Genomic DNA, 22,842 nt, shown 5'->3' on the forward strand with positions numbered 1-22,842 from the left:
ATTATAATCTCAATAATCCTTATGGTCAATATTTGCATGAAGCCAGCATGGTTTGAGATATTATAACTATGCTGATGATACCCAACTGTATATGCACTCTGGGCCAAACAGGAGATACACTGAAAGTTCTCAGTGTTAGGGTCTGTTAAGTCCAGGATGGGGAGGCTGCAAAGATCTGGATGGGGCTGTGGATCCAGACAACCTCCTAGATTGTGAACGTGCTCTGCACAGGGAATACCATCCTATCCAGAACCAAAGATGGATGTCTAGAGACATCCTACTGGAAGAGCAAGCGGAAGGCCTTGGCTCAACTTCATCTTGAACACCAGTTGTGGCTGTTCCTGGAATGGGAGGCTTTGTTATCATCATTGGTGGCCTTATCATTTTATGTCTGGACTACTGCAGCTCACTCTGTATAAAGACTGTCTGGAAACTGCAGCTGATCCAAAATGGAGTGAAGAGGAGGAATACCCCAACCCAATTGACAAGTTGAGACCACACAGTGTGGTTGAGCCAAGTTAATTGAACTGTGCAGGAGACAGAATACAAGGTTTTGCCCCCTGAGGCAAAACACAGTGATCTTATTTACATGAAAAAGAGAGTAGCATCCCTCAGCAACAGAACCCACCCTTGTAGCAAACCTGTACTTTTAGCATTTATTCTGTTTAATCAGCAAGCCTTGAGTAATATTCAGGGGTTAACTTCCTCTTTCGAGTAACTAGTTCTTGAGTTCGCATTTTCAGGCCCACAGTAAGCTATTTGTAACTTGTATTCTTAAGCATTTTGCTAAGCATTAAGCATATCTGAAGCCATTTTGTTATGTCAAGCTGTTTCTTTGGTTAATTTTCTTCTTCAGCAGCAGCCAAGGTAGTGATGGGCTAAGCTTGTTTCCCCACATGATGCCACTACTGCAGGCACTGCATTGGTTGTTACAAGGCTTCTAGGTGAGATTCAAGGTGCTGGTTGTTACTTTTTAGCTTCTATATGGCTTCAGATCTGGGTTGCCTACTGTGTATGGAAGACCAGTAAAATGATGAGGGAGGGCAGCTATGGGTTCCCCCTCTAAAAGAGTGTTGACAACAGGGACCCAGTGGACATACCTTCCCACTCCACTGGAACATCTCTTCTTGGAAATAAGGATATCTCCATCCCTACTTGTGTTTGAGAGGCAATGCAGACCTTGCTCTTCCAGAAGGCCTTTAGGAATGGAGTATAATGTAAATTTGAATCTTGAGGTAGGGATGGCACAGGATAGAGATGCCACATGTTTTCTGGAAAGTGGAATTATTTATGGAGGTTTGCTGTTAGGATTAGTTTATCTGCCATATGTTAATCTGAATTACTATATGCATTTAGTTTGATAGTATGGCTTCTGTATAGTCTAACTAGCTGTGTTATTTAATAACCCATTGTTAAACAGTTAAAGACTTAGAGTTGTATATGTCTTGTGTAAATTGGGTACAATGTACCTAAATGAATGTTCAGGGAGCAAACCTTTGGGAACTCTCATTCATATAGATGTACACATAACTTTACAGTTAGGATTTTCTACATATATCTACCAAAACCAACATCCTCTACTTCTAACAAGGTTGGACTTTGGCTTGACAGATTACTTATCCAGAATTTTGAGACATATATGAAAACTATCTTCAATAAAGTTTCAGACAGGATGAGAAGTTGCATCCTTTATGCAATCAAAGCAGAAGTTCTCTTTTATGGGAGAAGTTACTGACCTGTGCACAGCTCCTTTATTCCTAATGAGAGAGCTAGGTACATCATTCCAGCAATTTGTTTGAGATCATCCCATGGTACCTTATAACTACTGAAAAGCAAACTGTGTTTAGGATTACAGATTGTAAAAAAGTGGCTGTGCTCACTTTTCTTAGTTTTGCTATATAGAAGACTTGGTTTATTTAGAAACTAAAATATATATTCAGCCTGGATAAAAAAGTTGGCTTTAATTAAATTTTGTTATGATTTCAGTTCAATTTACTCAAATTATCATTTGAAAATAAAGTCACTATTTTTTATATGGCCCTGTTTTAACGGTTTAACAATCATATTGATATTCAATTTTCACCTTTGTTTCATAAACTATTGACATTGGAAAGAAAAGAGATTTGTGAAGAGATAACATTCATTCAAATATGTACAAAGATCCTGGGAGAACATTTTCTCAAAAAATTAATATATCTGAGCTTCCACAAAACATATTTAATAATGAATGAGAAGATGGTATATTGTGTGAATGATAGGATGCTTAGATGCTTTCTAAAAAAAAGTAACATATCTGAATTTCCACAAAATATATTTAATAATGAGAAAATGTTGTATTCTGTGAATGATAGGATGCTTAGATACCATTTATACTCAATTTATTTACTAAATTGCTTTAAGTGATCAGTTTTCTTTTCTAAGAAATATAATTCTTTAAATTCTACTTGATTAATTGATTATGTGCCATCAAGTCGTTTTCAACTCCTAGAGACCACATAGATTTTCTCCAATATGATCTATACCTAACCTGTTCTTTCACATTTCCCAACGGTGTACTTATCACCTCTGTAACTGAGTCCATCCACCTTGCTGCTGGTCGTCTTCTTCTCTTTCCTTCTACCTTTCCCAGCATTAGAGCCTTTTCCAGAGAGCAGGATCTTTGCATAATGTGTCCAAAATAGGATAATTTGAGCTTGATCATTTGTGCCTTGAGTGAGAACTCTGGGATGATTTGTTCAATGATCCATTGGTTTGTTTTCTCAGGAGTCTTCTCCAACACCGAAGTTCAAAAGCATCAATACTCTTCCTATACTGCTTCTTTAAAAAGTCCAAGTTTCATTTATATTTGCTTCTCCCATGCAGTATGAACTGATGCCTTTGCCATTGTCACTAAAATGATGATCTGCCTCCAACATCTTCCTGTATTGCTGCTGCCCAATATAGGTGCCTGCTTGCTTTAACTGGGCAGTTGTGATGACCTTCACACCTTGGGTGACCCTGCTGGGAGTATAAACTCTTGGCATACACTCCAGATGTTCTTTGCTCATCCCTCCCAGGAACACCCCCACAGCCATGATGAGGCAGCACAGCAGGACTTGGGGGGGGGGGGAATTCCACTTACACCAACAAATATTAAATAGAGATTTTTTAGGAATCACTGTTTCATTTAGAGTATAGCAGATTTGTTTACAATGCTACAGTTATTGCAATGGCAGTCTTTTCATTATAAATCCCATTTTCACAATTTTACAGTTCAGTTGTAAAAGTGCCTCAATATGAAACTTGGCAAGCTAGGTTTCTGTGTGGAAGTGAAACTTTTAAAATGGGATTTTTCTTTTTTTTTTTCAAGGTTCCTAGAATTACAAAAAAACATTCCATCTGTAAGTTATTATAATATTATCATGGTTCTGAAAGAGCTAATAGGTAGAACTATTTTGAAATATTGTAACATATCCAGTCTGCTTCCAATCATTTGCTCAGTACCTGTCCTGTGATGTCTTGATCACATACATTTGTCAGCTTTCAAACTGAGCATGTAGCACACACATCTTCGGAAAAATGCCTTATCCTATGTATCTAATGATTGGACCTCCTAGGTGCATCTTTAAGACGGCCTCTGCTGTTGACCTTAGCAACCACACAACTTCATATTAAGATGGTGACCACTCCCTTAGCCAGATTCTAAACTATTTAATTCTTTAAAGGTTGAAATCTAACCTTGAATCTTATTTTAATAGTAAACTGCACAGGTTTTTCATTGAACTTAAACCGCAATATAGCTTAAGGTTGTAGAGCAGGCCGAGTATTCATAGTTCTGTCCTCCAACATGTGTGGGCATCTCAGGTTTTCTAATTATAGCGCTGGTTTAAGATTACAACTGCAGCAGGCAGTGTTGAATAGGACAAGGGAAATGAAGCAATGTGGTGAGAAACAAAAAGATCTGCACTTTACTAAGCTGTAGGTGTTTATGAATAAGAAAAGAAGTCAAGAAATACCATATTCCATATCAAAAGCTGGAGTACATTTAAAGAGAAAAAAAATTGTTCATGAATTCTTTTACTAACCTTTTTAGAAACTTTAGTTGCTTCATTATAAATTTTATATTTTATTATTTTATTTGCTCTTTCAATACAATTTATATTAAAAATGTGTAAGTGATTTCATAGCCTTTAACAGGGGATTATTTCAGATGGTACTTTTCAATCCAGATGTATCTTTTATATCAGTCAAGGTCAGTCAGATGCGAGACAGTTTTATGTCTGATTTAATCCTCCCCCTACCCTCCCAGTTGCTCTCAAAATGTCTCACAAAAGAAGCTGACTTACACAAGAAATCCTTGTACATTCATTTTGCATTGGACCACATTTCTTCAAGATTTCAGTAGATCTTTCCAGTCCTAATTGGAGATGCTAGTTACTGAACCTGGGAATTTTGCACAGAAAACAAAAGTGTTCAGTGTTCTACTACTGGGCTATGGCCCTTGTTTTCTGCTCCACCATGGATTTAATTTTGGAGGAGTCCAGCTTCCCCAACTGAAGGCCCTCTAGATGTGCAACTTCAGCTCTTCAATGAACCCATGACTGGCTGTTTCTGAGAGTTGCAATCTTGTAGGTACCCAATTGGGGCAGGCTTTTCCAGGTTCTCCAGCATTCAGAGACTCTATGCAGTGTCAAGCAGTAATCAAAGCAGCCCTGAAAACCAATAAAAGCAGTGAGATCTCCCTTCCCCCTTTCAACTGCACCCATTTGTGAAGCAGAAAGAAAATACCTAGCTAGCTTGTAAAGTAACTGAGTAATAATTACTACTGGTCTAATATTAAGGTCCAAGTTGTTGAGCTGTATTAAGGAAACACTGACTTTTCCTTCACTTTTAATGTGTTTCTGCAGCAGCCTTTGAGTCCCTGCTTCGTCTTGCTGAGAACCACACCACTTCTCTCTTTGATACTGTCTACAGACCCATGTCAAAGGAAGCAGCTGAGCCTGTAAAGGAACTTTTTACAGACCTCTCTCTCTACCTCTTGGGTGCTCAGACCAGAGTGGAAAGAGCTTTTTTCCGGTTCTTCGACAGCCTCTTCCCGTTGGTTTATACCCGCTTGATAAACCCAGGCATGACGGATTTGTCAGAAGAATATATGGAATGCCTGCGACAAACACGACAAGACATCAATCCATTTGGGCGCTATTCCAAGGAAGCTGTTACGGAGCTAGCAAAGTCTCTGAGGGCAAGCAGGACATTCAACCAGGCCCTGGGGATGGGTGTTGAAGTGCTGAATGCCACTGAGCATGCTGCTTTGACCAAAGAGTGTATCCGAGGCCTTGTGAGAATGCAGTATTGTCCTCACTGCCAAGGCCTGACCCTCATCAGGCCCTGTGAAGGGTATTGTCTAAATGTGATGAGAGGCTGTTTTGCCAGCGTATCTGAGCTGGATGTTCATTGGAGGGAATATATCTACACCCTGGAGTACCTCACAAATGAAATGACTGGAACTCATGAACTGGAACTGGCACTGCTGGGTATTCGGTACTCAATCAATGAAGCCATTTTACAGGCACAACTTAATGGACCCCAGCTATCAGCTACTGTAAGTATCGCGTTCCTGAATTGTCTGCAAATTTCTGTCACTGCTCCTACTTTTGTTCTTTGATGAGCGCATTGGCTCTGAATTGCTGTTTACTGCAATCAATAATTAGTTGTTGACAGGATTTCTTCCCTTTCTCACATGCCTGTCGATTAATAGAAAGCTCACGGAGATGTATCTGTTCTAAAAGACAAAGAGAAGTATTGTTTGTAAGTCAAAATGTTAGAACCATGTTGGTCCTAGGAAAGAATACCAAAGCAGCAAAATGAAGAAGGGGCAAATAATGCTATTAATTAATTAAGCATGAATTACCGGCATGCTTATTTATCTTTTGTGGCTGTTTTAATCTAGGGTGCAATCATAATGATGAAAGAGAAGCAAAATGTACAGAAAGCACTCATTTAATCGTTATGCTATTACACCATTTCTTCAGTTTATTTTAAAAGGTATAGTACAGTTATCTATACGAAGCACTTTTAAAAACTAGCCAGTCATTTATGTTTAAGGCCTAGGTTTAATTAAGATTTTTGTTGGTATCCCTGTTGGAGACCAATATTAATCAATACTGGGCACTAAATGTTTGTTTAAACTCAACCTTTCCAAGAGATTCTGTTTGCTAATGGTTAGACAGTCTGGGCAATTTGTTACTTTAGGGTTCTCTCCTTTCTTCTGTTGTCTTCAGTGCAGAGAGAACCACAAACACACTCAAGCTTGTGGGGCAGTGTGCTCTGTGTTTATTAGCAGAAGTGATGCCATTGGAGCTAACTGGGGGGAGAAGGATGAGAGGATGAGCTAGTGTAATCTGAAAGTTGAAAGGCTATGTAGAAGCTTTGCAGAGAGTGCCAGTATTGAACAAATAGCTAGCTTTTGGATTAAAAAACATGAAATCGCTCTACCCTCGAAAAACCTACAACTGTCTAATCAGTTTGTCACATAGTAAAACCATCCATGGTAAGTGCTTTAGGAATTAAGTTTTTGCTTTTTTAAGAATTCTCTCCTGTTCTGCCTTTCAGGCAGCAAACCAGAGAATTAACTGAGGAAAAGTTAATTGAAGTAGACGTTTGGTCTCATTTACACGTTGGGGTGCAAATTAATTGAAGAATGTGTTAAAGATGATTTGGTTGCAATTTCACTTCTAAATTTGCATCTATAGGTATAACTTAGCATATGTAACTTTGTATCTTTCCTTTCCTTTCTTTCTTCATTGTGATATATAATTAACTCTCCTATTACCCTTGTTCCAAGAATGAGAAGAGTTTTAGAAGGAGGAATGGCTTAAGAAATTTGTTTGCTACTTTTCCCTCAAATAAGTCATTTTTGATTATTTTCCTTGTAAGGATGTAATATAGTGTACAATAATTGTCAGAGCTTTATTTTTAATTCTAATTAGGAAAATTCCAAAAACTATAGTCTGGAGTTATGCCAAAAAAGTAATAATGAGACATATTCAGAATATGTGCAATATTTCTTAAACATACCATATATTTACACAATTAATAAAACTATTCTAATCCATCTTTTCAACATGCAGTTTGTGGGTTTTAATATATCACAGAATAAATAACATAGGAGCACAAAAAAGACAAGTTTTCTATTCAATAAATAATAATAATAATAATAATAGTAATAATTTATTAAACTTGTATGTATGCTGTCCGACTTTCAAGAACTCTGGGCAGCTCACAACAAAGAATTACAATAAAACCAATAAAGCATAAAAGATAAAGATAAAAGATAGCAAACATAATGAAGCAAGGGGTCTCACTCTCCGTCATCAAAGGCATCTGAATTGTACTTGGAAGCAAATGATGGATGTGTTTTTTTATTTATATTACATATTTCTAACTGAGTTATACCTTCTGGGATGCACATACCTAAATATTTAATGGATTCAGTACAAATATGGAACTGATATTTCTTAAATGGATGGGTAACCAAATTTCCACCTGTTGGCATCAATTCCAATTTGGACCAATTAATAGAATGCCCTGCTATTTTATTAAAGGCATCTATCATTTGCAGCAACACTGGAATAGTAGTGTGAGGTTTAGAAATAAACAGAAGAATATCATCTGCAAATAAAACCAACTTGTGTTCAGCTGAATTATGTACTTTTCTGTAGATCTCCCTATGTTGTCTAACAGCACAAGCCAAGGGTTCCATGCAAATATTAAAAAAAAAAAGTAAATATAAAGAGGTTTCTTCAGATATTGATAGATGGGAGTCATTAAACCTCACCCTTTGGGGAAAGGTGGATGGTCTCAAAATGCATTTTATTCCCAGATTAATTTATATTCTAAGAGGAATCCCAGTTCATATATCTGGAAAATATTTTCAGAAAATAAATTCTTTGTTTAGAACATTTTTATGGGTTTCTTCAATTCTGAGAATATCCCTACAGAAAATGCAGTTACCAATGAATGAGGGAGGATTCAGTTTTCTGAATCTGGAGCTATACTATCAAGCTTACCCATTGTCAAATGTTAAATACTGGGAGCCAACAATTGATGTTAATTTTCCAATTTGGGCAACTTTGGAATATACATATGTAGCACCTTTGGTTGGATGGACAGTGTAAGGATGTAAATACACTAGAACTCTAGTATCTCTGGAAACAATTATGTCAGTCAGAAAGCTATGGAATGTAATGTCTAATAAAAAAAGATTTGACCCCTTTTCCCATGCTAAATTGACTTTATGGGGAAACCCAACTTTAGAAATTGGGGAAAAGATGGTGATATGGAAAAATTGGATGGAAGCAGGGATACTGACTTTGGACCAATTGACAGATGATGAAGATGAATTTTTAACACATGCTGTGTAAAGAGTTAAATATAATCTATCAGATGTAACCTAATGGCAATATTTACAGTTACAACATTTGTTAGCAATATTGTTTGGACCACCAGCATTTTCAGCTTCTGAGACTCCTGAGATATTAGAACAACTTGTTAAATCCTTTAAAACTAAAAAAAAAAAAAAGACTATTAGTTTTATAGATATTTGTTATCAATAAATCAATCTGATATGCAGATGCTAAGAAATGAGTGGAATAAAGAGTTAGAGGTTCCTATATTGCCTAGACAATGGAAGAGTCTCTTAACTTCTATAGCAAGAGTGTCAATGGACCTTAAATTACAATTTATACAATAAAAAATAATATTTAGAATTTATTGGACTCCACTATGTTTGTATAGAAAAGGACTAAGACAGCATTTTGTTGGAGATGTAATAAGGATAATGCTTCTTTAAAACACATGTTTTTACAATGCCCTATACTTACTAAGATTTGGGAGAAAGTAGTGGACTATATAAATGTGACTGTGCGACAAAAGCTATATGAGGATAATATTCTCTTGAATTACATACCTAGTACATGGAGTTTGACAACTGGACAATGTAAATGGATTCTTTGTGCCAGAGAAACAATCTGACTATAGCTAAAAGATTTACACTGCAGTACTGGAAAGATAAATGTATGGCCCTGTTCACTCAATGGATCGAAGATCTGATTACACTTGCTACCTATGAACAGATTGCCTATAGACTTAGACTTTGTGTGGACAAGTATAATGAAATATGGGACTTATTTATGCAAAATACAGAAGGTTAAAAAAAAAAAAGATAGTTATATAAGTGTATTAGAAATAAATATATTTATACTTGTGCAATATTTGCATTAGATGCATTAGATTAATATTGAATTGAAACTGTTTACCGTTATAACCATATATTATACTTTTTCTTTTCTTTCACTTTTTTTAAAGCACTTGCTATGTGTTTTTTTTTCTTTGACAATGTATGCATTTCTATCATGATTATCTTTGTGTTTTGTTCCTTTTTTTCTTTTTCTGTTATTATTTTAAAAGCAATACAAAATAAAAATGATGGATATGTGTAACGATTTAGCCAGTTGTACTTACATGAAACATGGCTTTATTGTCAACAATAATACATGGAAATTGGTTCAGAATAAGAATAAAGCTAATTCTCTTTCTCTTGAGAAAGCACTTGAATTTCTATGGGATATTTCTTTCTGAACTACTAGTTATTAGAGGCAGGAAACTTAGAGGCAAGAAAAAAAATAAAATAAAATGAGATTTACAACATCCAAATCAGCCTTTCCAAATCTGCTGCCTCCAGATGCATTGGACTACAACTCCCATTATGATTAGGCAGCTTAACTAATAACCTTGGATTCTGCTTGGTAGACTGAGTATTCTAATCTCTAGACTTAAAAGTCATAAATATTGACCTTAAAGAATAAACATATGAAACTGAATATTTTTTTCAGATGTCTATCTAGCTAAATAATAGGTGGATAACATTTATACAAAGCATTTATCTGATACATAACCCAGTTTGCCTTCTAAAAGCTCAAGAAAACATATATTATTCCTTGGTACATACAGTATAGTATATTATTAGCTGCCTTTAGTATAATTTCTTACATAAGAAATTCTTATGTAAATTCTAAATTCAACATAAGAATGCTAGTCTTCTATACGTTGCTTAAGATTCATGAAAATATTTTTTCTCCACCAAGCTGACATTGTTTTTAGCAATTGTTGTGTTTTACAAATTTGTCTCAGTGTGTAGGGTTTTTTTTTATTTAAAATCATTCATTCCATTCATTTATTTTTTAAAAAAATATTCCTTTCCTATTGGCCATAAGGTCATATTGGTAACTTTTGATACACATTCTTTATACTGTATACCAGTATACCACAAGATCAGATTTTGTAAATAGTGACACATCTTCCAGCTAATTCCTTACCTAACTTAGTAGATATTGTAATATTGAAGGATTATTTCCAATTTGAAAATTAATTTTACTAGCAGATAATAGGAGTTGTCAACATGGGATGGCATGTTATTAGCTAAAGAAACATTAGGTCAGCATCAAATTTGCAATCCAATATGTAAATGTTGATGCTGATCAGTTTTTTAGATTTAAGATTATTGATAAGTTTTTTAGATCTAAGATTATTGATCAGTTTTTGAGATTTAAGATTATTCAAAGATAATCATAATTTGAAGAACACTTTAATACCCCCCCCCAAATATGGACAGACATTTATTACTTAAATATGGCAGGTCTCATCCACAACTCTTAAAAAGAATGAGCTTAGAAAGCTATGAATGAGCTAAGAAAGACAATAGTGAGCTAAGAATGATTCTTAGAAAGAATGAGCTCAGGAGTAGAGGCTAATTTCAAAAAAGGGAAGAGTCAACCAGAACTAAACCTTTTTGCCACTCTAAAATACAAAGAATGAGCGGATGACATGCGCTTTGACTTTTGATCACATCACAAAACTCTTACAATCAAGACGCAAGAGATACTGGGAGTTGCTTAAGAACCTTCCAGGGTCCAGTCAGTCCCTTGCTTTGCCTATTAGAGGACAAGGAACCTCAAAGACATGAATTAGAAATGATTTAAGTACAAGGGATTGCTGCTTAATGAACATATTTATTACAGGTTCATCCCCTCCTTTCCTTGCAGCCACTACACTTATTGCAAATGCAGCCATAAAAAAACTTTTTTCATTAATTCTTCAGAGGGACAGAGACAGTCCTTGCAAAGGTTCACTATGAGTGTCAGCACTCAGGTAGTATATTCCATACAGTGCCCTTGTCCTAAAGTTTATGTGGGGAAAACTATTAGTGCTCTTAAGATTAGAACTGGAGAATATTTAGGCAATATAAGAAAACCAAGAATCAGGGCCACTGGAGTGAAACATATTTTAGAAAAGGCAAACATGGTACAGTATCTCTGATTTGTAGTTTTAGGCATAGACCAGTATGGGGGCAATAATCAGACTGTTAAATTAAACAAAAAAAAATCAGATGGGTTCTACTACAGAATAACCTTATCTGTCAAAGGTTAAATGAAGACATTTAATACCTACCTTTGATTTAAAACATGTCTAAGAATTTTGCTGCTGTAGTCCACAATATTTTTTGCATTATAAGTCCCCAAGGCTGCTCTCAGCTATAGTACATTCAGTTTTACACAGCACACCACCTGGCTGGTTTACAGATATTTCAGAAGGAAAACCACCACCACCACCATGCTTTATTTTGTCTTTAGGAAACTTTTCACTTCTATTTTCATTTACAATAGAGGCAAACATATAAAACATACTTTAGGAGTGTCATATTCTTTGTAGTGCATTATTTTTGGGCTTATTACAGCAACATTCTTGTTTGTGATAATTAAGCAAAACAAATAGAACATTCATTCAGGCTATCCTATTTTAAACATTTACTGAGTTAGTTAGAATATACATAAGAAGAATCACCTATTTTTTTTTGAAATACTGTTATATGTATGCTGTAAATCATTTTAGTGCTTTACAGTACCCTTGAGAAAGGAATGCATTTCTAAAATGCATTGGTTTTCAATAAAAACTTTTTTTCACTGGCACTTGAGAGTCATCTCTCACTTATTTGTTCACTTCAGTGCTTTCTCTCCTCTTTTGTTGTGATATATGTTACAAAAAATAAAAGAAATAATAGACAGGTGTACAATGGAAAGCACACTTGCAGATGTGGTATATTAGTCCTGGACTCTAAGAGCTTCCCCCACGATTCCTACTGTTGCATCTACTCATAGTCAAGAGGGGGGAAATTTGTTGGTCACTGCCACCATCAACTTGGGGTGGAGTAGAAACTTGTTCTCTTCCCTTTCTTGCCTTTTCATAGTCAGCAGAGTGACCAGGATGCATGACAAACTAAATTCCCTGTCAGAATGAGATACTCATGTCAGAAAAAGATACAAGTTGTTTGTAATGTAGATGAAGGTTAAGTTGCTAATTGAGAATTGAAGACAATGGGAGAAAAAGAAAGGGAAAACCCCATGAATCCTGGAGGCTTTAATTTGCAGCTAATCTTCCAGAGGTGAATACACATCTACACACAAACAATACAGCAGTACAGGTAGAACAAAAAAGGACCAAAAATACAGAAACAGAAACAAAAAACAAAACAAAAACAAAACAAAACAACCCCCCCCACACACACACACACAACACCCCAAAACAACCCTCAGATCAATCCACATTTTGCTAGGTGGCTATTTCCTTGTGATTCTCCAACCCTTCTCTAGGTAGGACTGTATTTCATAGGTGGCAGGAGCCAGTTTAGGAAAAGAGAACATTTCTTCCCAACATGGAAGACAAAAAAAAAAAAAAGGAAAATGAAGCTGGCCCCTCCAGTTTTAAAAAGCCACCTGAGAGGGAGGGAAACCTGACTCCTAATTGGTTGTGTGGAGTTTGAATTTCCTGAGCTTTGCTGGTCTCTGTCCATCATTGCAATTGGCAGTTTCATTTTAATTAACCCTGTGATCTGATGAAATGAGCTGAAACTCACAAAACCTCATGCTTTTTAAGAAAAATGGGTAGGTTGGAAAATTGCTATCAAACTTCTGATTTTTTGCCCTTCATTAGATCACAGATGACATCTTACAATTAACTGTTTTGTATCTGAACTTCTTGGGTATTTTTTCCCTCACTACAATTTGTGTTAATGCATACTGTTCAGAGATGAAGTGCCTGTTTTCAGTCCAAGTATGTTTTGTACACTTCTGACTCAAAAAAAAAAATACTTTTTAAATTTCTATTCAAATACAAAAACAATCTAAATATATTATTTTCTATAATATCAAAATAGAAAATATATGTTACAAATGTTATTTATTTATTCAGTTTATATTGCTGCTGATTCACAAGTTACTCTGGGTTAAATTAAATACATATTTTCTTTAATAAGTACTCTTTGGCTTGCTTTTTTTTTTTTTTTTGGTCTTAGGAATGGGTGTGTCTCTTCCATAAAATTTACTTTTGAAACCCACTGGGCACCTGGTATTATTTAGCATAAATATGGTGGTTATGGAAAAATATAAAAGACCCCTAGTAGTCTTTTCATTAATCTTGAAGCAGTTTTCATTAATAGCCAGTGCTCACTTTTTCAGAACAGTAAACATTTTAAAAATAAATATAGGCTAAGCAATGGATTAATAGAAAAAAATTCTTTTAAGCTAATTACATAGTTGGCAGTGAAAAATGGAAAGTTGGTTATTTTTATTCTGTTGGGGGAGAAGGTTAAGCAAAGCATTTACTGTATTTAATAGAAGTGTTCACCCCATTTGGAGGCAAAAAAATTAAAAGGATTCTGCTTTATGTTGAACTGCATGGATAGCCGATAGTAATAATTTCCACTGATGAAAAGGGGCTACTTGAATGTGTGTAATGGATTTGTGTGAAAGATTGCCATTAAGATATTATCCACTCTTGGGCTTGATGCTTTTCTTTATAAGATGCTATGCTATTTGCTCAGTGATGCTGGCTTCTACCCAACTACTTCTGCTAATATGGATTTTCCAGTTTGTAGCATCAGCAAACACTGCTATTATTTTCTCTTTCATCTGCTGGAATCTAATTGTGTGTCATACTGGAAGAAACCTCATGTGCACCATAATGCCAGATAGGTTGACTTAACTTGTTGACCCCTGACCATCATTTTTTGAGTCTTTTGCTTTTGTTTTCTCTTTGGAGTTACATTCTGAATGTGAAGCCTGGTAGAATTTAACTGAGTTCTTAATTCCTCCCCCCTGTCCTTTCTGATATTAATTGGTCGCCCTTTCTCAAAGGTTTTGAAATAGGTTAGTAATCATTTTAACTAAACGCAAAAAGCAAACTTTAATTTTTCTAATCCTTGAAAAAAAAGGAAGAATGTAATTCTTCATGGAATAGAACGTTTAGCTGTAAATACAGAAACAGGGTCCTGCCTCCCTTGCTGAATCATTGAGCCACCGGAATAACAAGTCACAATTTTCTTTCATCTATCCTAATGATGTTGTTACAGAGCTACAACGTAGAATAATCAGAATTTTAAGTTTATTAACACATTAAAAGCACTAAAGGAGAAGAATAAATAGGTTTGGTATTGGTAGGATCTGTCATGGAGTTTTGAATGATAAACTTTTCTACACAGCAGTATTTATCTGGCCATAGAAGCTTTTTTGTTATTGTCTGGATTTCTTTTGTTTTATTTCTGACTAAATTTAGAGCTGTAAATATTTTTTGTTGTTGTTGTTGACCGTCACAAAGACAAGTTCTTCCATCTTGCAGATAGTCACAAACCAGGGACTCCAAGTGACAACACAGTTTGTTTCCATACTTAAATCCTGTATAAGCAAGTTTATAGAGAGAGAGTATTACTTTTGTTTTAATGGAGTCTTAAGTTCTTCCACCCACTCATATGAATGTTCTCAGAAAGGTTTTCAGTTGCATTTCTTTACAGCTGTATTCCCAGAATTCCTTGTGGCTGACATAACTATGTCATCAACCTCAGCAATCTAGCTGCTGTATTCCCAGTGGATATATAAAAATTCTTCAACTTTGGAAAGAGTTGGTTGTAAAACTTCTGAATGTGAAAAGCAAAATTGAATGTAGAAAGTTCTGGAGTACAAGTAGCAGTTCATTTTTAGGGTTGCTTATTTCACAATCAACTTGGCATGTGAGTTTTCCTGACCATCCTAAAGATATTATTTGTTTTTATGCAAGTTCAGCCTGAATATGTTTACATAAGCATAAAGGCATTTTTAAAATTTTAAGTGGGAAGTCAGCTTGACTCCCTCTCATTCTTTGTCTAGCTACCAAATTGGAGATTCCTGTGGTATTTAGTTTGTAAATGCATGCACTCTAAAGTTTATAAAAAATAAAATGCAATCAGATCACAATAAAATTAAAAATCTGGCTTTGGAATCTGCAAGGTTTGGTCAGTAGCTCTGAAAAATATCATTAGGAGGGTCTCCTTGACTAATCTAATGGATTATAATTGGGTACAGATAAACAGGCTATTTCTCTGTATGTCAATCCTTAAACTTTTCTGTCTTTTGAATCAAAGCAGGTACTTTAACTTCAGCTTGAAAAAATGGTTGTGTACCAATGTGGATGGTGGACTTCTGGTTCATCACACTCCATCTGCATCTTATTTTTTAAAAAATGATTTATCTGTGGTCTGTATAGCATACTAGGCGTGGTTATTACTGATTACTGAATAGGCTTGTAAGCTTGTTATGTTGCTCGATTACCTTGGGCTCCTGTATACAGTATGTTGTAATTCTTGCAGACTCATTCAAGTTAGTTCTTCTAGAAGCTTCAGTAAGGCAAGCAGGAGAAAAACCTACTGTTGCCTCTTTTTGTTGGATCAGTAGAAATTGTGAAGTTGTGTGGTCATAAAAAAGCCTCTCAAGCTTTGCCTTACCTCTGAATGGGAAGAAAGGGCAAACAATAATGCTGAACCAATTGCAGTGAGTAAACAAAAAGGAAAAAAGAGCACCACAAGATGGCTGGCTTTATTGGGAAGATTAACATATTTGATTATGTCACAACAGGACTCTTTCTCACATACCTATTGATGTGCTTTTCTCCAGCCTTTGAGTTGTGAGGAAAAAAGTTCATTTCCAAAACTGCTGCCCCCACAGCATTACTTTTACCAGGCCTTGTACAGCAGTAGAGCAGCTGCCCTCACATGGAGGTGGCTAGAAGCTATTAGGGGCAGTGCTGTCCAGCAAGAGATCCTTCCTATCCATCTCTCTCCTTCTCTGTCTGCAGATCTTTTGCCTTTCCTGCCTCATTCTTCTTTTGTCTGCCTTCCTGATTCTCTCCCCCATTGTTTTCTCTCTGTGTGCCAAAAACCATTGACAAATACCAACGTTACCCTCCTCTAAACTAGTTAAGACCCTCTTGCTCCAAATGCGCCCAGCTTCCTCCCTTTCCTACCACTACCGAGCAACAGTTTGTCTTGTTCCTCTCTTTTGTCAGTCTTGTTGTAGCTGTGCACTGACCCATAGGGAGGCTGATAGATATCTCAGGAAAACTTCTCTGCTTAAAACAGCTATGCCAAGCTGCTCCATTTTTCCATTGCCCATGCAACTGAGGTTGATCTGCACCATCACAAGGCACTCATTTTCCTTCATTAAAATGAAGTGTCATATTTAGCCTTTGCTTTCCAGAAAAGGAGGTTTCTAGAGGCATTTCTGGACCAGCTGTAGCTTCTGAGTGATCTTCAATCCTGTGCAAAGTGCATTGCAATAATCCAAACAGTAATTCTTGCAGAATTCTTAGAAGAAAGTTAGTTCTTCTGGAAGTTTCAGTAAAGTAAACAACAGAAAAAACTACTCCAGACTCAAGGGTCTTTAGTTCAACATAAAAAAAACAACACTCTGCGATTAATGTCTTCAGTGAAACATAAACATATCTACAATATGACATGTTTTTAAAAAGTGCTTACTGATTTTAATATTTATGCATTTTACAGATTTTTTTAATGTAGCTATTGTAAATTACCTAGGGGCTTGTTCAATTAGCATATAAATAATTGTGATAAATAAATGTAGATAATTAAACCTGTCATTGTCAGATGAACCCTTATTTCATTCTCTGAAGAAAGTTCTGCCTGTGAACATGGACCACGGTCCTGTGATCCTAACATAATACAAACATACAGCTCAGCCCAACTATGATAAGATTTTGCCTTTGGCCCTTTATTCCTCTCCTGCCATAGGTCCAAAGATATGGCACCAAGAAGCATTTGTCCATGCTTTATATAGCATGGAAGGGAATCATTCCTAGAGATCCTATTATAATTTTTTTGTGAAATCATCTTGTAAATTTACTTAAGTTGTCTTTAGAACAATGACGTTCCTTTTCAGAGATTTCAGTAAATTTTGCTTTTCTCAAAGTCATTATTTGGCTTTCCCCTTTTATCTCAAATCCCGATTGTTGGGTTTTCTACGTAGGTATAAACCACACTCCAACACTGGAAAGGCAAGCTACTCTGTATCAACAACGAGCAAACTTCACTCTCCCAGGCACTGATATTACCTAGCCAGGCAGTGAAATGTCTGCAGGAAAATAACCAAGCTCGGAGAATACTAAGAACCCAACAGTTCTACCCTGAGCTACAGATGTTCTATATTAATTTAGTTAATTAATTTTTATAGTTTTTATGGCTTTAATAATGACTGTTTTATATGTATTTATTGGTTTTCTTTTTAACTGAGTGTTGTATGCCACCCAGAGTCACTTTTTTGTGAGATGGGTGGCTATACAAATATGACAAACAAACAAACAAACAAATTCAGCAAAAGATTGTTTTTCATGTTTATTGAACTCAGAAAATATTTTAAAAGGTATTGTTAACTTCATTATGTTAAAACTGTAAAAGAGATGTGGGGACACTAACTCATATCCTATGGACTTGTTCTATTATTTATTTATTTATTTATCCAACTGATATGGCCGCCCATCTCTATGAATGACTCTGGGCAGTGAACCAAATTAAAATAAAATAAAAATTCCAAAAAATATAAAAATTAAAAATACATTATAAAAATTAAAAATACAGGCAGCTGAGAAACAACCCAAATCATTAACCCCACCAAGGAGCGAGACCATGGACACATTAATGTTCTGTTTGGGATTGATCCCTATAAGATTATTAATACGGTGATACAAATATTTTTACAGTTTAAGGATGTGAACATAATTTTGAATTATGCATAACAATGTGGAATTTATCACTAAATAAAGAAATATGAATTTCTAAAGCTTGAACTGTTCATTGTAAAGATAAAATTAGGCCAAATTTATAATCTTGGATTAACAATATGTGTTCACTTTCAGTTTACAAGTTGGCTCTCTATTGACATAATGGAAGGACTGATAATACTAATATGTTAGGCTGAATTGTATGTAATATAATGCTTTTTGTGTGTTTTGTCCTATTTTTAAAATCTTTTTCTTTTTGTGTATGTGTATAAACACATACATCACACAATCATTTACTGAGCCAAAGTTTTAGCTCAGCATTTTTTCCTGTTTATAAAGCATCAACTATTGAATAAGGAGCATTAATTCTAAGTGACATATCCAGTTTCACGAAAGTTATACAGTAGAACTGTGAGAAATACTTTGAAAGTGAATGCCTCAAATTTGGAATGCCATCCCTTGAGGTCAAAACACCCCATTCCTAGTGTAAAACTGCTGTTTTGAGTATGAAACAAACCTATTTTATTTTATATGTTATTTTATTTTCAGGGCTTATTGGCCATTCCAACCAGAACTGGCAAAAGAAAACATCACGTAACATAAAAATAAAATCAGCTAGCTGGGAATAAAGCAATCAGCAAGGCACATTACCCACTTTTGTAGCTCGAGGGAAGAAACGTGAGCATGCAGACTCCAGGCCAGGTTTAAGTAGCCAGGTCTTAACAAATTTCCTAAAAGTCCAAAGGGAAGATCTGGGAGGAGGCTGTTCCACAGGAGAGGGACAAATATAGAGAAGGCCTGCTTCCATGGCCTCTGAAGATGGCATTCTTTTAGCAAAGGGATGTGGAGGGAGCCCATCCTACTTGATCTTATTAGGTGAGCAGTTATTATTGGGAGAAGGTAGTCCTGCAGATATCCAAGCCCTAATCTATGAAAGACTTTAAAGAAGATAACCAACACTATGAATTTCAATTGGAAGCTGACTGGTATCCAGTGCAGCAGCAGTGTTATTTGAGAACAATGAAAAGTGCCCGTTAGCTATTTGAGCTGCTATATTCTGGTCCCATGTAGTCCCATATAGAGTGAATTACAATAATCCAATCAGGAGCTGACTAAGGCCTGCATGACTATGAGCAAAGCCTCCCATTTCAGGAGGGGTCATAACTAGTATACCAGGTGAAGCTGTGTGAAGGCCCTCCTGGTCACAGCTGCCACTTGTTCCTCAGGCAGGAGCTGTGAGTCCAGGAAGACACCCGAGTTCAACTTCTTGAGGAGGAGACACACTATTACCTACTTCAGGGAGGATGGCAGTATCCCTTCACTCAAGGCTGCATTTACCATCATTCTGACCCTGGTCTCTGTCATCTCCCTGGAGGCTTTAACCGCCGGGGAGGGCAGGGATCCAGACTACATGTGGCACAGCCAATGCTGCGGAAAACATGTGCACTTCTTCAGATTTTGGATTATTGAATGTTAGTTGAATATATGTAGCAGCCTTTTATATACATATACATATACATATACATATACATATACATATACATATACATATACATATACATATACATATATTCAGTGAGCACAATGAGGGGAAGAAACAGATTAAACTCTTATTTGTCTCAAGATGGGCGAATCTATCTATTTCCAGTTCATGACATATTTACATGCACGTTTGCATGTTTCACTCCCTTAATCTCCTTTTTTCACTCTAAATAAAGAAATGATGTTTAAGAAAGCTAATTATCAAATATTTTTAAAACAATTTGAATTGTACTTTGGTACAATATCTGATGAATTACAGTAGTTAAACACAATAAGTTGGGGTATACATCTGAGAGATGGACGTGGACATCATCACTGTTTGTCCTGGAATGGGCAACTACAGAAACCAAAGCATTCCAATATCTGACTTATTATCTGGAGAAGGTATCTGAAGATCTGAACAGAGCCTTGAGTATACAAATTAAATGTACACACTTAACTATGTACATATAAGTTCTATCCATGAGATTGGAAAGAGGGTGATATTCCCAGATCTGTGTACACAGTCAACTGTATATAGTCTTGTAATCTTAGGCTATGTGCAAACCTTTGGATGACTGTGAGACTAGGCACATGCACATTTATTTTTTCTCCTCTTTATCCATTCCTTGAAAGACTAGATTTCTCTAGATAAGTGTTTCTTGATAATCATGGTCTCCACTTTCACCCAAGATAGCCCTCTGTTTCCCACAAGATTTCAATAAACTTTTATAACAGTCAAGATGTAGTATATTTCACCTCATCTTGGCTGTGCTAAATAACACGAACAGAAAACAAATTGTACCTTCCAACGGTGGGAATATGATAACTTTGTGAAAATGAAAGCCAAGCCCCAAAAACTGTCTTGATCAAAAGTACAAAATAAAAATGATTCATTCAGCTTCTTGAAATTGATTGGTTGGTTGGTTGGTTGGTTGATTGCAATGTATTATTGATAATTTTAAATTACTAGCCTGTCATACAGTATGCCAAGCTATATCAGAGGTGTCCCATGCAAGTAATATTTTGCTTAGATTCTGTTAGAATTAAATAAGATCCATGGAAGTAGTAACATGTATTACAGTAATATAAGGTAGAAAAATTATAACATATTTTTTAAATATTGTCATTATCATCAACATCAACTTTTGGTTAAGATGGCGGAGAGAGAGGGAGCTGTTGGGCTGTCCTTGTGATTGATTGTGTGCTGTATGTGTGCAATGTATTTGTGGATGTTTTTGTTTTGGAGGCACTTACTTGGAGGGAGTGGACTGTTCAGGCTGGAGGTTCAGAGGTTGGAAGAGCGGGTTAAGCTTTATAAACATTTTATATGTTACTCTATGGTAACTATAAATCAGAAGGATTCTGTTAGCACCTTTTCAGACTAATGCATTTTATTAAAAAGCATAAATGTCCATGAACTACAGCTCATTTCATCAGATGCATGAAGAGGCTAAACTGATGTAGAATTTAATTTGGGATGAGGGTAAATATTACATCAGTTTAGCCACTCCATGCATCTGATCAAGTGAGCTAACCAAATGCATCTGCGCAAGTGAGCTAACCACATGACATCATTCCTAAAGGATTGCAAATAAAGAACCCTCTGCAGTGTACATACTGTACAGACTACAGCCAAAAATATGCTATATACTATATATATATGTCCAAGAAACATTTAAACCATCTAATCAGCATCTTTTACACAAGCTCAAGCCACAATTATCAATAATAAATCTCCCCTTATGCAACAACCTTTGTAGGGCAGAACAAGATGCCATCCAAGGGCTTAACAGCAATAACATCATAATCAAACAAGCTGATAAAGGAGGAGAAGTTGTCATTATGAACATGATGGATTATATCAAGGAGACTAAGAAGCAACTCTCCAACAATACATTCTACCAATTTCTATCCTCAGATTCTGTAGCAACGTAAGGAAAGAATTACACAATCTGATGGAAGAATTTCCTAAGGACATGTAAGGTTGTATCTACATGAAAACATCACAGGAGCCCCAACCAGGCATCTTCTACCACTTCTGAAAATACATAAACCAGGCAATCTGGGCTGGTCCCATGGCAGCTGGAATATCAGGTTGCATGGACTTTGTATTTAGACTTTATCCCACCAGCACTCCAAGCTACATAAGCTACACCACAGACTTCCTAAGAAGACTGAAATCCATTGGCAATCTCCTTAACAACACAGTTTTAGCTACCATGGATGTTGAGACACTATGCATTAACATCCCCCATAAATATGGACTTAAAAGCCATCAGGAACATCATCACTGATGTCAGTGCAGAACAGCTTGCCTCCAGAATGTATGACTTTGTACTCATTCATAACTACTTTACCTTTAGCAATAATATACAGTATGCTTGCAAATCAGTGACACAGCTATGGGCACGTGCATGGCTCCACAATATGCCAACATCTTCATGGCTGACCTAAAGCAATACTTCCTCAACTCTTACCCCCTAAAGCCCCTCTTTTACTTGAGTTTCATTGATGATATTTTCATCATTTGGACCCATGTAAAAGAATCCCTCATCAAGTTACATCAAGCTTCACAACTTCTACCCACCATTAACCTTAGCCTCAACCTATCTATAGAACAAGTCAAATTCTTTGATGTCATGGTAAAAATACACAATGGACACATAAACACTACATTATGCAATAAGCCTATAGATCTCCATCCATACCTACATTCTTCTAACGTCCACCCAGAATACTTCACCAAATCTATTAACTATAGCCAGGCTCTCTGCTACAACTGCATTTGTTTTGACTTACTTGACAGAGATGCTCAACTGATAGAATTAAGTCAAGCATTCAGGAGACTGAATTACTCACCAAGTAAGATCAATAGACAAATCAATAAAGCCAGATTTATTTATGTATTTATTCAATATATAGCTGCCCATCTCACATATGTGACTCTGGGCAGCTCACAATTAAATAAAAGAAAACAATAAACAAATGCAAATAAACAACCAAAACAAATAGAACTATTAAAAGCCAATTAAAAACAATTAAAACCATAAAACATAATCCACAGGAAAGTACAATCCATACATTACAAGCAGTACAATCATCTTGTAGGCTCTATATCTCTACCAGACCCCAGCTACAATGGCAAAGCCATGTTTTCAGAGCTTCTGAAAGGCCAGCAGGGTC

The 22,842-nt window shown here is 35.9% G+C and overlaps 1 protein-coding gene across 2 annotated transcripts in view; it reads left to right on the plus strand.

Moving 5' to 3' along the window:
* Positions 1–22,842, plus strand: part of LOC103053686 (glypican-5) — a 403,447-nt gene that overhangs the window by 114,446 nt on the left and 266,159 nt on the right. For both annotated transcript variants that reach the window (XM_088131929.1, XM_088131930.1), the window contains exon 3: positions 4,887–5,581. In XM_088131929.1, coding sequence (XP_087988055.1) covers positions 4,887–5,581 — 695 coding nt within the window. The remainder of the gene's footprint in view (positions 1–4,886; positions 5,582–22,842) is intronic.

The sequence above is a fragment of the Python bivittatus genome, unplaced genomic scaffold (genome assembly GCF_059951505.1).
Source record: "Python bivittatus isolate LINGU-HERP-01145 unplaced genomic scaffold, Pbiv_v1 ctg000980_np1212, whole genome shotgun sequence".
NCBI lineage: Eukaryota > Metazoa > Chordata > Lepidosauria > Squamata > Pythonidae > Python > Python bivittatus.